Raw genomic sequence first — 14,315 nt, forward strand, 5'->3', positions numbered from 1 at the left:
TAAATAAGAAATATCAACTGTTTTACACACAGTCAGCTCATGAGCCACAGACATGGAGATTCACAGACTTTATTGTGTCATCACAATGACTGCTTTAGCTCAAACTTCTGTTTCGACAAAAACTGTGTTGACATGCCATAATATTGTCACTACTGCTTAATCTGTACATGAATCTGCAACTCCACTCTGAAAGACATGAAAGTGCAGATATGCTGTACTTGTTCTGAACATTTAGGACTCACAGAGATGTCACCCAGACCTTATTATGTTAACATGAGGTACTGTGTGCTTGTGACTAAGAAACGCTGTCTATTACTCTACAGTTTTATACTTTTAAAGGTTTTCATGTAAACAAAAACAAACCAGAAAGGGCAAGAAAAGCGAATAGAAACAAATTGATTGCTTGGTTGCTTTCAAGGAGTCCAACATAGAGCACCTTTATATGCACACTAGTATCTTTTGTGCATGTAAACATCTTATTTTGCTTGGCAGTGGCGTGCACAGACTTTTTGAAGGGCAGGGGCGAAAAGGAAAAAAAGGGCACATATAGCGCGTCCTCGGCACTGAAGAGGGCACGCATTTTGGCTCTCAGGGGGCACTTTAGCATGCGTCCAAGAGGGCACTTTAGAGCACGTTTTGGCGTCCAAGAGGGCACTTTAGCGTGCGTTTTGGCTCCCAGGGGGCACTTTAGCGCCCCCTGGCTCCCAAGAGGGCACTTTAGCACACGTTTTGGAGTCCAAGAGGGCACTTTAGCACGCGTTTTTCAAAAACTGGGCCACGAGGGGGGCAGCATGTCACAGCTGTGTATGCAGAGCCATGGAAGACATCATATCACCGCTCTCACAGGGTGATTTGCACTGCTAGTGATCCAATTGAGCTTTGTGTCCTTCCCTTTATATGAAATGTTCAGTGCACTACTTTACCTATCATTGTGGCATCTCTGTCTAGGTAAATTATTACTTCTGTTGTGGATAGGATCTATGGGTTAGATTCAGAGAAGAACTGACAACTGCTGATGTAGAGACTTCCTGCCTCAAACCACAGATACACAGACACGACAGGGCCCGAGACCTCCTCTCTTTACCGTCAACTGCAAAGAGGTTATAAGAAGCTTCTTACATCTCTGGGTTTGTGGCAACATACAACCTACACAGAACATTCAGCCATGACTTTGGTCTCTACATCCTTTACATGTGACGTCAGAGATGCAGGGCTCGGTGCAACTGTGGAAACTCTCTCTCTCTTTAAAATGTGGCAACAAATGGTGGAGGTCAGTATATGTTTCACAGTGGACATTGCTTCAAAGAAACTCTCACACAAGACGAGTTTTTCTTTCAGGGCGAGAGCTTAGTTTATTGCAAGGCAAGCCTTTATAGTTCTTGAATTTGGTGAAATCATATTAAGTGTTCATGTATAAGGGAAAATCAAAAAAATGTCTTGTTAGACAGACACAAATAGCAGAAACATGTCCAGCTCTACTTCTTTACAATGGAGTACACACATCTGCTCTGGCAGTTGTCCCTCTGTCTTCTCGATCTGTTGGCCCGGACACTCCTGAAAGCAGCGTAATAGAGGGCAACCGCGTCTTGACGTAGCTGGAAACAAAATATAAAACCATTCATCGCTATGAAAGAATATACAGCACAAGAAAAACTCAGAGCTCAGGTGTCATTAAGAAAAGAAAACAAACACATGCTCTCAAATTAATCATTCATGTGGTTAATTCATATACAATTACATCAAATAATATTGTTAATCTTTGTGACACCTAACTGGTAGTAATAAAGATATTGCTGCTATGTAAGATCTGTAAGTGATTACAACAGAAAATGATTCTTACCCCTGTATTCGGAGTAGAAGTTGCTGGAGATGTTGTATTAGACTCTGTTTGTGACACATGAAGTGAGAGTTGTTTAATGTAGATACAGTATGGCTTACACTCACTCTTTGAAGCTAACAGTTACCTGCACTTTGGCTGTTTCTCCTCTGCAGCTTGTACACGGAGAAAGCCAGTAAAACAACCAGGATGGTGGCCAGTGCCAAAGCTGCACTCAAGAAGTACACAAGAGAGTCCGACCGATCTGCAGAGAGCCAGACAGAGACTTTACAAAGCACCAGGTATTCTTGGTGACGGTTCATTACCAGTGAAGAATCCTTACTAACATAACTGCTGTAAATACGGGACAAAAGCCCCCGTTTATCTTCCAGTATTAGTCTTTTTCAAGCAAAAACCCTCTCTTTGTGTTTCCATGGAAGTAGTTTCCTTGCTGTGCTGCAGCGCAGAGATAGCCTCATATGAGCTTTGGCTGAACTTTGAAATGCAAATTTGCATGAAACAAAGACTGTTGATTTTTTTTTTTTTATCTCACAGGGTTGAGCTGTGTGAGACAGGCATTGCTTCACGGGCAGTACAGACATAAGTAATAACTACAGTGAAAAGTGATTCCTGTTGGAATGTGGGTAATATATTAAGAAATACTTAAAAATAAAAACTGAGGGAGTTATTAAGGAGTCCGCATTTATCGGATGAGAGAACCTCTGCCCGAAAGTTCCTCACCTTTAAAGTCCAGCTTGGTCCCGTCTCCAAACACGACATGTCCACATGAGACAACAGCACAGTAGTAGATCCCAGCATGAGACAGATTCAGGCTCTTAATTGGCAGGTTGTAGACACAGGTGTGTGTTTGTGTGTTGGGTTTCCTCTCACACTGATCATTCCTGCCTCCATGGGTGTAAATGAGTCCTGGATGAGGTTCTTTAGAGTTTTTGAACCAGTAAACACTGTGTTCTTCATCACAGGTCCCAGTGTGTACTGTACAGTTCAGAGTCTGAGAGCCTCCTGGCTGGATGGTGTCAGATGCTGACTGATGGACCAAAGCTGGGATGTTCACACCTGAACCCTTTACACTCACAATAATGCCATTACAAAATGTGAAGTCATATAAATTGCTCCCTATGCAGTAGTATGTAGCTGAGTCTGAAATTTGCAAATCTGAAATCTTCAAGTGGTATTTGCTGTTTTCTGTATCCAGTGAGAAACGTGAATTGTTAAATTCACCATAAAAGGTACCCTTACTATTGCGCTTGTAGCATGAAGACAACAGCTTTGGTGTCTGCCCCATCGCTTGCTTATACCAGTAAAAGATCTCTGCTGCAGCATCTTGACAGAAGCATGACAAAGTCAAGCTTCCTCCGCCACGAGCTGATTCAAACTGTAATGATTGTTCAAAAGTTGTCATATTGGCTGAGGAGAGAGAATGAAGAGACAAATCAAACATGCAGAAAACTTGATACAAGCAGACATATGGTTATGGTATTATAGTGTAGTGAACAGAAAACACAACTTACCCATGTTTCCCACAAACAGACACGTGAAACACAAAGCAAAGTTTAGTGGTGTCATCGCGCTTCGAATGCAGTGATGAATGAACTGAATCTCCAGCCTTCACAGAGAGGACAGCTGTTTGATCGGCCAATCAGATTGAATCTCCTATTTTGGAAACAGTGAACACAAGTTCAGTGTTACTTATGTTCAGCGTCGCTTCAGCGATGTTGGTCTTTGAGAAGAGGACAACATCAGTAACAACAGCATGACTCTTGAACCTGACATTACCTTTACGTGATGAATTATTAAAATAGAGATCACATATAACATCACACAACATCGCACAATGGAGCCTATGATCACTGGTCAGGGGGCTTAGGATACTAAGCATTTTAAACTATTTTGATTGATTAACTTACATGTAGACATGATACTAACTAGTAATAACTACTTAGGCATGTAGCATCAGAAGGAGTCATTTTTAAGATAACATACATTCAGCTGTTATTGCTCTGACCCTCTGCTGTTTGGTCCATGCTTAATGACACGAACCAAACCACAAAATCACTCTGTTCTGAGAGACAGTTTTCAGCTACATTGAAGTCTTAATGGTCTGATTAAACTTATAATAGGTAGTAACACTTAGATCCAGCTTCAAGGGTGTGTTTGCGTAGGTATGTGCTACAAACAACCTGCAGATCTGGCGAAAAAAAAACTAAAAGCTGACTTTAAAAAGCAAACAGAACATGCAGAACAGAAGCTGTGATCAGTAATGAACTGGCAACTGCACATAAAGGTGCATGATGTTCATCCCAAATTGTTTGCACAAAGTACGCGACACCGTGTCTGTAATCAGCGTGTGAACTCCTGCAAGCAGCCATTAATAGCTCACCTCAATGGGAGCCTGAGAACATGAGAACAGTTGAGTTGTTCCATACTTTACTATTTAAAACAATCAATGCTTCACTCTGAGGAGTGTGCTTGTTAATGTAAGATGATATCTGCTTTCACACCACAGCAACCATTCAGTCCTTCCCTGATGAGGGCTTGTGTTTGTCATTTGCATACACAGCCTGTTCCCTGCATTGCAGACATGACCCTCATTTCACACAGCCGCCATTTCAGAATGACTTTTCTCTGCTGTTTGAGCCGCTCTACGCTGTGGTCAGCCTTCCTGTGTTCAAGCTAGCAAGTTTCCACCAGCGGAAACTGTTCACAGTAGCTCACACCTTCTTCACCACAGGAGACAAAACAAACATCAAATGATGAAAGCTGCCCAGTTTAAAGGTTGCACCCTCCGCTCACAGAGGGGATTTTTGAAGATGCTGCAACCAGCGTACATTACAGCACACACATTTTACTTTACGGTCTGCACATCTGACACCAGAGCTTTCAGCTGAACCCTGTTTTTGATGTTCTGTAGTTTGCTGTTGAGTTTTGCTCTTTCTGTTTCATGTCCTTTGTGTCACTTCCAGCTTCCGGTGGAGGTGGGCCTGCGCTCTTTTCTTACTCTGCAGCTTCAGAGTGCTTATAATATCCTTTTTGTTCTCTGCAGTGTGGAGCAATGTCACTTTTGCAACCTATCAGTTCATCAAAAGGTTCAGAGGTCAGTGTCTCAAAAGTTTGCACATTAAACCAAAACCAGACACAATGAGGGCTACATGCTGCACAGTTGCCAGTGTGAGCAGAACAGCTGAGAGTCCCAGGGTCTCCTGTATTATCAGGGACGTGAACTCAAAGCTGACTGCATCCATCCCCCCCCCAGGTGCTTAAGTCCCTGACCTCATTTGTGTCAACCCTGACCTGCTCACAGAAGACCCCTTTGTTAAGAAGGCTGTTCACATTGGCACAAATGGCACTGGTTGGCAACAGTCCAAACTGATGAAAAAAGGATTTTAGTGAACTTTTTGACCTTTTAAAGGCCTCTGGTACGGACCATTCCAACACTGGGTTGGGAGGCTCATCAGTCCACACCAGCGGCTTCATGTAAAGCTCAAAAGTTTGGTTTTCTTGACAGTTTTAACTGGGTGTGCTCTGCATACTCCAGAAGAGATGCTCTTCAGTCAAACCAACATATGTTGTCAGTAGACATATTTTACTGTACTCTGTGTAGCCCACCTGCAAGACTATTTACTATCACAGACACGTGTGGTCCTGCTCTGGATACTCACGCCTCATTGGTCATCAGTTATTGTTCTGTCACATAAATCATATTGTGCCCTCTTCTGAATCCTGTAAATTTCCTCTTTATGCAGATGACACAGTTTTATATTGTACTGCAACTTGTACACCATAAATGTCTGCCAGCTGCATTTGATTCACTCCATCTACTTAAATGTGATGGATGCTGTTCACCACAGCTACATATACTGAGTCTCTTAACATTCACTCCACCAATTGCATATGCATAAAGGGAGTGCCTTGGGATACCTTGGGATCTGAATAGACAACAATTATAACTTCAAGCATCACATTAAAACACTGACTGTTAAACTGAGAAGAATACTTGGCTTTTTCTACAGAAATAAGAATTGCTGTCCTATTCAGCATAAAAAAAGAAAGAAAGAGAATGTTGAATCAATCTGTTTTGGATCATGGGGATGTTATATATGGAAATGCTGCTGGCTCTACTTTGAAATCACTGGATGCTGTCCACCACTAAGCTCAAAGATATGAAACTGGTAACCCCTACAGTGCTCACCTCTGCCATCTTTACCAAAAGGTTGGCTGACCAACTTTGGCTGCAAGGCGAGACCAGAATTTTTTTTTTCACTTATAAAGCTTTGATACAAATGGTTCCAACCTATATTTCATCTGTTTTAACTCTGAACTAATTTAATCTTGATACTCACCTTCTACACGGAATAATCTGCAGAAGGCCTTAAACTGGACTTGGACTCTCTGCTGTCACTACGGCTGATCAAAGGCCTCATTTCAGATCTTAATCAGCTGTAAATGTTTTTAGCTATGCTGTATTTTGCTGACTGTATTCTACTTTACACTTCATTGTATTTATTTCTCCAGCCGGGCAGCAGGGCGGTCCTGACAGGCGGTGATCCAGCCGGGGTAGCCGAGCTGGCCCTCGCCAGGGGAAAGCAGATGGCAAGGTGGCAGAAGCTGCTTGTGAACTCCCAGTAAAAACTCAAAACCATGAAGTATTGAGGGACCACGTAGTAACTACTCAGTATGAGGTGTCACTTTTCTTGAGGGGGCACAAAAGAGTGACTAATGATTAAGTAATTAGTAATTAATGAGTCACCACTAGTGTATGCCACTCATCAGCTGGTTGAGAGTTAATCAGGAGCGCCGAATGTGGTCAGTGTGTTGATTCACAGATTTTTATTGAATTATATACAAATCACTACCCAATGAATTGTTCATATAGTATCTCCCAGTCTGTTCTAAGTCATCATCAACTATATGGACCATATTAACGATTCATTAATTATCAGGTCACTCTTTATTTATTCCTCACTCGCTTTTCAGTAACTACACACATCTGTCTGTCTGTCTATAAATATACACATTTCAAAAACAAGTTAACAAAGTGCTTAACAGACATAAAACAGAAAATTGTTTTGTGAACACACACACACACACACACACACACGCACACACACACACACACACACACGCACACAGACACACAAACATTTTCAGTCCCAATGACAATGAGCAAGCTGCTGGCACACAGATAACAGCAATCATTGTATTTCATATGTTATGGTAAGAAAACAAGCTAGCAAGTTAGTTTATTACAAGGTAAAGCTTCACATCAAAGACACAGTAATGGGACCATGTCCTCTTAGACAGAAACAAAGATAAAACATGTCCAAATTTAATACTTTACTCTGGAGTACACACATTCATCCTTTGTGTTATTCCTCTGTCTTCTCGGTCTGCTGGCCTTTTCTACCCTTAAAGCAGCGTAATGGAGATTGTCCTCATTTGTGTAACCCTAGCAATGAAACAGTGAATAAATGACAACACATTGTTAAATTGTGATGATATAAGAATATGTTTGATTGTAACAAAATAGTGAATCTAAAGAGGAAATACCTCTGCACTTGCTGTGGAGGGAGCTGAAAAACAATGCAAGATAAGATATTGCCTTATTATTAAAGTCCTGCAATGCCATGTTCAGTATTTACACACTGTAGATAGAAACAGCATCATTTACCTCGACACTGGCAGCTGTTTCTCTTGCTTATAATGTACAGTGAGAAAGCCAGTAAAAAACTCAGGATAGTTGTGAATGCCAAAGCGCCACTTAGGAAATACACCAAGACGAGAGAGTCTTCTGAAGGAAGACAGATATCAAGGCACATTACAGAGGAGATTTTCCTTCATCTCATTTTTATTTAGTGAATAATCAAAACTATTAATCAGATAAAACAACCTCAGCTAGAAAGTTACTCACGCTCAAAGTCCAGCTTGGTCCTGTTTCCAAACAGGATGTGTCCACATGAGACAACAGCACAGTAGTAGATCCCAGCATGAGACAGATTCAGGCTCTTCATCGGCAGGTTGTAGACACAGGTGTGGGTTTTGTTGGGTTTGAACCAGTAAACACTGTGTTCTTCATCACAGGTCCCAGTGTGTACTGTACAGTTCAGAGTCTCAGAGCCTCCTGGCTGGATGGTGTCAGATGCTGACTGATGGACCAAAGCTGGGATGTTCACACCTGAACCCTTTACACTCACAATAATGCCCTCTGCAAACTCAAAACTTGCGGAAAAGCTACAAGCACAGTAGTAAGTAGCTGAGTCTGAAATTCGCAAATCTGAGATCTTCAAGTGATTTTTACCAGTTTCTGTATCCAGTGAGAAGCGTGGGTTGTTCTCGCATTCACCAAGAAAAGAGACACGTTTGTCAAATAAGTAGAAGGAAGAGATGAGCTTCGGTTTCTGGCCCAGAGTTTGTTTGTACCAGTAATACTTTGCTACCACGTTACGTTTGTAGGTACATCGCAAAGTTAAGCTGTCACCAACATAAGCTGACACAAATCCACTCTCCTGATGAACACATGAAGACAGTTCTTGTTCAGTTGTCTGAGCTGAAGAGACAAGAGATACAAAGTAAATACGCAATGAATTTAACTTGGTAATAAGCTTATTCTCCTGAATACATTATTAACAATTAAAAGTGATGAAACTAAGAGTAACCATACACTCTAAAAGATGCAAACTGGAGTCACAAAAATGTTACTCACCTATTTTCCCAAAGATCAGGTATGTCAGATAGAAAGCAAATGTTGGAGATGTCATCGTGCTCAAATTGTCATGCAGACTGAAAAGAATCTCCATCCCTTCTGCACTTTTTATAGACCAGACTGTGTTTGATTGGCCAATCTGAAGTGACACTGTATGTTCCAATAAGGAAACAAGATCACATGATCATCAAGGCTCTTCGACATGACATTGGGTTTAACACAAATCCACGCTCAGTTCATACCACACTGATCTCACTTTGTTCGGTTAATATTTGCTTTCTTTAACAGTGCAGGAGAGCAACATAAGGATGAAGATAAGAATAAGAGAAAGCTCTAAGTTGAATATGCTGTCCAGTAGGTGGCTCAGTGAAGGAGAGGACTACTGGTGGTAACTGGTGGTTGTTATATACTGTTTAATCCCTTACAGGACCAGGCAGTAAGATTTAGGGGATCTATTGGCAGAAATGAAAGATAGTAAGTGTATAATCACCAAAAAATAAGATTAATTGTGTTTCTGTTGTTTTAGAATGAGCTTGTTATATCTACAGAGGGAGCGTGTCCTCCTCCACAGAGTCGGCCATGTTTCTACAGTAGCCCAGAATGGACAAACCAAACACTGGCTCTAGAGAGCGCCTTTCACGAGTTTTGTGGCCACTGTAGGTTCTCCAATGTACTTGGAGAGGGAGGAGGAAAGGCAAGGGGCTTTTATTTCACGGCAATCTGCAGTCTCACCACTAGATCTCTAGACTAAATCCTACACACTGTACCTTTAAAGTTACAATCCTCAACATTTTCATGAAATCAGAGTCTTTTTTTTTTAAATTCAGTTTTCTGGTCAGTATTTTCTGCAGTTACGAGTCAATACATTTACATTCTGTAATTTTATCTTAGTGGTAGTTTTCATTCCCGACGCTGGAAGCATATCAGCCTGACTGTTAGGACCCTGTCACACATGCAAAAACTGCAGGTGAACAGCATCTGCCTGCTGGTGATGAATGTGGGCAATGCAGGATGTGAGACACATGGAAATCAGTTGCCCTTTATGATCTGTTCGAGGGGTCAAACACACAAAGTAATTTGCGATTGGATGAGGCTGCGATGTTGCCAGTCAAAGTTGAACACTATACAAGAAGCAACAATGCAAATTTGTTTTGCCACTGGAAGCGGATATTTTATTCCTCCCTTCTCTCACACGGATGTGAACCAGAAGGCAAATATAAGCCAGTAATAAGTTTGGGCATTTGCGACTGTGGCTTTAACTGTTCACTCTGCTGCTGTTGCAACAGAGCTGCTTCATATTAAAACCATTCAAGTGTTGAAACACGGGTGGCTTTTATTGTGAAGCACTCACAGAATACGTAATGCATTTGTGATGGAGGTTAGCACTGTCAGCGATTGTTCATCAGATTTAAATGTGGTATTTTTACTTGTAACAGAGCATTTTTACACTGTAGCGTTGCTACTTTTACTTCTTAAAATATCTGAATGTGTCTTCCACCCCCTTCCAGAGCACCTTTGTTTTTCTCTCATCTTACTACGATCTTAGGCCCCCTTACCTGGGAACCATAGAGCAGCTTGAATGTGCTGAACTGTGAATCTGACTGTTGTTTTTCTGGTTTCATGCAACAGATTGTTTGTGACGAGGACCCTATGACAGGTGTGTGTTTTCCATTACCTGAGTACTAATGAGTGGCCTATCCTGTCTTATAGGTTTACATTTTTTTCACCACAATTGCAGAAGAAAATCTGTGGTTTGTGGGAACACACACACACACACACACACACACACTTGTGCATAAAGTGTCGAAGTAGTTTGCCATATAGCATCATTGAATTTGCATGAACTTCATCAACTTGATCCGAATGAAGGCACAAAGGATTTATTCTCCTCTACTATAAAATGATTTGGTTGGACGTGAACACATCGTGTTTGAAACCACACGTGCACAATTACAAAAAGTGCAGGTAGTCATTAATCTGTACAAGCTGGAACCTTAAAAAAACACAGACAGATCTCGTCTGTTGACTGCCAACCACACGGAAACTGTAAAAGGATGCTAACAGCTATGACACACAATCATGTACTCCTGATGGTCTCTGATGACTTTATGTACATACTGCATAATAATACTGTAAACTGGAGGTCTTTCTGTATGAGTCACACTAGTTATACTGTTAGTGTTCATTTTTCTGGCAGGAAATGAGCACAGTGGCTAACAGCACCAGAGTTACTGAGGTACATGCATTGCAACTTATTGAGTCGTTGTAAAAGGCTGTTTAATGAGTTTATTAGAGAGAAGGCTTGCCAGTCATACTTCCACGTCCCACTGGACTTTGGATTATTGCAGAAAATAATCTGTGGCAAACTACAGTTTAAGATACTTACATGTTTTGTGCAGCGGGAAAATCCTCACAAATTAACAGCACTATGATTTTTGAAGCATAAATGCAATTGTTAAGATTTAAATGAACGACAGTACACATACACACTTTATTACACACTTTTTTTATGAAATAAACAATAATTGTACAAGTTGGAAAGTTTGAGTTAGAACAGTTTGTAAGTATTAACACAACAAGGCTGTAAAGGCAGACTGGATGAGTTTCCCTGTGATGACTTTAATGTCCTCGGTATCCTCTGTGGTCTCTTTTAGCCACTTGTTAGCAAGCGTCTTCTTTAAGACACAAATAAGTATTTACTGATGTATTTTATGTCATACCACACACATTCATGATAGAAGTCAGAATCTAGTGATTAATTTAAGCTGCTTGATAGCGGCGCGGCCAAAAACAGCAACCCTACAACTGGCGTCACATTCTGATTCAAACACTGCAAAATTCTGATGGATGGACAGAAATATGTGCCAAACATTTATTTCCAGCTGAGCCCAGGCCACTTTACACCACTGAAAAGTGCAAACAGAACAGCTCAGACAGAAAACTTGGTGTTTTCTTTGAATGCTGAAGCCACTGAAGGTACAATAAGACTCAGTTTGACTCAAAGCCAGTGCATGTTGACTCTGAAAACTTGAGAGTGCAGAGAGGTCAGTTCAGTTTTCTCTGATTTCAGTGACGCTCGTCTTTAAGGGTGCTCGACTAATGAGGCGACATCAACGCTTTGATTGCATGAAGACTGATCGCTTTAACTCACAAGTAGGATGAAGATCATATTATTATCACAACTCCTGTTCTGTCTCCCTCACATCTTCACCTTCTTTCTTTCTCTTCCTCTCCGTTTCCTCTCTCCCCTTATCCAACACGGCGATGAGTTGTCTCAGCTTCCTTCTCACCGTCCCTTTGCTCCCAAATAACTGACTAGAAGTGCAGGATTGGCTGTTTCAGCTTTAAGTCAAGAAAAGAGTGATAGTGTGACTTCAGTGTATTCAGGGCTTGCTTAGAAACACATAGAATCTTTATTAGTCTTGGTGCACAGAAAGAAGTATAAACATGTCCAGTTCTACTGCTTTATACTTGAGTACACACACTCAGTCTTGCAGTTGTTCCTTTGCCTTCTTGATCTGCTGCCTGTGTGTTTCCTTAAAGCTGCGTAATGGATGTTTTCCTCATTTTGGTCACCCTGATGATAAAATATAATACAGTGAATCACAATATAGTGCTCGAGTAAAAGAAAAACTGAGTCCAATAACATGTTGTGCTATAGAATTCTTTTAAAAAAGTTTGTCTAAACAGGAAATACCTCTGCATTTCTCATTGAGGGAGCTGAATCTCCTGCATGAGAGTCTGAAAGAGAATGAAGTGTATCCTTAATATAATATAATGCTACATGAGAACACAGTCAAGTACAGAGAACAGCAGTTAAAGTACCTGCACATTTGCAGTTGTTTCTTTTCTTGATCACACATATCAAGAAAGCCAGTAAAACAACCAGGATGGTGGTGAATGTCAAAACTCCACTCAAGAAATACACCAAGACAAGAGAGTCCACCTCATCTGCAGAGAGCCGGACAGCTGGAGACAGTGCAAAGAGTTTAAATAGAGAGCGTCACATAAAAAATGAAGATAACCTCTGCCAGAAAGGTTCCTCACCTTCAAAGTCCAGCTTGGTCCCGTTTCCAAACACAACGTGTCCACATGAGACAACAGCACAGTAGTAGATCCCAGCATGAGACAGATTCAGGCTCTTCATTAGTAGGTTGTAGACGCAGGTGTGGGTTTTTTTGGGTTTCCTCTCACACTGATCATTCCTGCCTCCATGGGTGTAAATGAGTCCTGGATGAGGTTCTTCAGAGTGTTTGAACCAGTAAACACTGTGTTCTCCATCACAGGTCCCAGTGTGTACTGTACAGTTCAGAGTCACAGAGCCTCCTGGCTGGATGGTGTCAGATGCTGACTGATGGACCAAAGCTGGGATGTTCACACCTGAACTCTTTACACTCACAATAATTCCCTCTGCAAATTCAAACCTGTATGCAAAGCTTCTTGCACAGTAATAAGTGGCAGAATCTGAAATTCGTAGATCTGTAATGTTCAAGTGATTGCGACCAGTTTTAGTATCCAATGTGAAGCGTCGATTGTTTTCAAATTCACCATGAAAAGTGCCATTTTTGTCATATTTGTAGTAAGTAGAGATGCGCCTTGGTTTCTGTCCCAGAGTTTGTTTATACCAGTAAAACTTTGCTAGAACATCACCTTCATAGAAACATTGCAAAGTCACGTTGTCCCCGATTTTAACTGATACAAACCTTTTCTTCTGAGGTGAGGAGAATTGCAGATTAGTCATCTGAGCTGAGGTGTTAGGAGAGAAAAAGCAAATTCACCTTAAGACCTCATGAAAAACATAAAGAAATGTCAGAAGCAGTGTCATGAGGAGGGGCCGTGCCCCTAAAAAGATTAAAAAACAACAACTCACCCATTCTCCACAAGAACAAGCACGTCAGATAGCAAGCAAACTTTAGAGATGTCATCATGTCAAACTGTCCCGCTGAATGAAAAGAGTCTCAGTCCTTTCTCCACTTTTCAAAGACTGTGACTGTGTTTGATTGGCCAACCAGATGTGACACTGTACGTCCTATTTAGGAAACTTGATCACATGGTTATGGTGTGTTTAGTCATAGACTTAAAGAGATACTGATTCCTAAATCATTGTGTGGATTTATGATAAAGTTCACATTATTTACAGCATACAGTGGAGTTCAGTCAGCCTAAACTTTTGGCAATGAACACGATAACTTAGTAATCATCTGTCAAATAAAGCGTGGCAGATTTGTCTTTATTTATTGCATAAAAACATCTTATCACTATTATTTTGCTTTGTTATTCAATTCACCACTAGCTGATCAGTTTGCATTTTGTTACATTGACCAAAATGAGCTATCATCCAAGCTGTGTGCGTGGTACGAGGTTTCTGGACTCAAGAACGCAGACCCACACAGCAGCGATAATTTTCAAAATAAGAATAATTTATTAACAGAAATCGCTCAGGATGAAATACAACAAAATAAGGCAAGATAATCAAAGTACAACAAAAAGCCTAAGGATGAAAATAGTGAAAAATAGCAAACTAACTTGGCACGAAGGACTATGAGAAAAGTATCAAACAAAAGGCGCAAGGCATAACTAGGCACTATGGCTGAGAAACAAGGAACAAACAAAAGGCGTAAGGCAAGGCTAAACTCTAAGGAAAAGTAACAAACAAAAGATATAACTCTATACTTCAAACGAGACTTACAAGGTAATCAGGAGACAAGGATCATGAAAGCTAGACAGCAAGGCAGTACAAGACATGGCACGAGGCAATCTGGCACAGGACAAAGGGAG

At 41.0% G+C, this 14,315-nt stretch overlaps 3 protein-coding genes across 4 annotated transcripts; all 3 read right to left on the reverse strand.

The window, feature by feature from the left end:
- Positions 1 to 1,345: 1,345 nt before the first annotated feature.
- On the reverse strand, positions 1,346 to 3,406 carry LOC121626643 (immunoglobulin kappa light chain-like). 2 transcript variants are annotated; one of them, XM_041965260.1, is made up of 5 exons: positions 3,349 to 3,406; positions 2,558 to 3,244; positions 1,965 to 2,081; positions 1,841 to 1,884; positions 1,346 to 1,595 (listed from the first exon to the last, which is right to left on the reverse strand). In XM_041965260.1, exons 1-5 carry the CDS (start codon positions 3,401 to 3,403, stop codon positions 1,476 to 1,478), a joined length of 1,023 nt encoding a protein of 340 aa, XP_041821194.1. In that variant the 5' UTR covers positions 3,404 to 3,406; the 3' UTR covers positions 1,346 to 1,475. The 2 variants fall into 2 exon arrangements, with proteins under 2 accessions (XP_041821194.1, XP_041821195.1); XM_041965261.1 differs by having other exon boundaries at positions 2,558 to 3,212; positions 3,349 to 3,402.
- Positions 3,407 to 6,717: 3,311 nt separating this feature from the next.
- Positions 6,718 to 8,601, reverse strand: LOC121626733. Its single transcript, XM_041965403.1, has 5 exons — positions 8,538 to 8,601; positions 7,746 to 8,381; positions 7,506 to 7,625; positions 7,385 to 7,407; positions 6,718 to 7,283 (listed from the first exon to the last, which is right to left on the reverse strand). The coding sequence occupies exons 1-5, from the start codon at positions 8,590 to 8,592 to the stop codon at positions 7,164 to 7,166; spliced, it is 954 nt and encodes a 317-aa protein (XP_041821337.1). The 5' UTR covers positions 8,593 to 8,601; the 3' UTR covers positions 6,718 to 7,163.
- Positions 8,602 to 11,070: 2,469 nt separating this feature from the next.
- On the reverse strand, positions 11,071 to 13,466 carry LOC121626540. The gene is made up of 5 exons (XM_041965114.1): positions 13,408 to 13,466; positions 12,585 to 13,283; positions 12,363 to 12,506; positions 12,235 to 12,278; positions 11,071 to 12,114 (listed from the first exon to the last, which is right to left on the reverse strand). Exons 1-5 carry the CDS (start codon positions 13,463 to 13,465, stop codon positions 11,995 to 11,997), a joined length of 1,065 nt encoding a protein of 354 aa, XP_041821048.1. The 5' UTR covers position 13,466; the 3' UTR covers positions 11,071 to 11,994.
- Between the last annotated feature and the right edge of the window lie 849 nt (positions 13,467 to 14,315).

Source organism: Chelmon rostratus, chromosome 23, assembly GCF_017976325.1.
Source record: "Chelmon rostratus isolate fCheRos1 chromosome 23, fCheRos1.pri, whole genome shotgun sequence".
Lineage (NCBI taxonomy): Eukaryota > Metazoa > Chordata > Actinopteri > Chaetodontiformes > Chaetodontidae > Chelmon > Chelmon rostratus.

Bases quoted from the DNA above. Each gene is read 5' to 3' on its own strand.
- LOC121626733 (XM_041965403.1), bottom strand. From the start codon at position 8,592: ATGACATCTCCAACATTTGCTTTCTATCTGACATACCTGATCTTTGGG. The intron at 8,382-8,537 runs GTGAGTAACATT...TTGTCTCTTCAG, and splicing joins CCTGATCTTTGGGAAAATAG to CTCAGACAACTGAACAAGAA. The intron at 7,626-7,745 runs GTGAGTAACTTT...GTCTTCCTTCAG, and splicing joins GACCAAGCTGGACTTTGAGC to AAGACTCTCTCGTCTTGGTG.
- LOC121626540 (XM_041965114.1), bottom strand. From the start codon at position 13,465: ATGATGACATCTCTAAAGTTTGCTTGCTATCTGACGTGCTTGTTCTTG. The intron at 12,507-12,584 runs GTGAGGAACCTT...CACTGTCTCCAG, and splicing joins GACCAAGCTGGACTTTGAAG to CTGTCCGGCTCTCTGCAGAT. The intron at 12,279-12,362 runs GTACTTTAACTG...ATTCTCTTTCAG, and splicing joins AAACAACTGCAAATGTGCAG to ACTCTCATGCAGGAGATTCA.
- LOC121626643 (XM_041965260.1), bottom strand. From the start codon at position 3,403: ATGACACCACTAAACTTTGCTTTGTGTTTCACGTGTCTGTTTGTGGGA. The intron at 3,245-3,348 runs GTAAGTTGTGTT...CTCTCTCCTCAG, and splicing joins TCTGTTTGTGGGAAACATGG to CCAATATGACAACTTTTGAA. The intron at 2,082-2,557 runs GTGAGGAACTTT...GGCTCTCTGCAG, and splicing joins GACCAAGCTGGACTTTAAAG to ATCGGTCGGACTCTCTTGTG.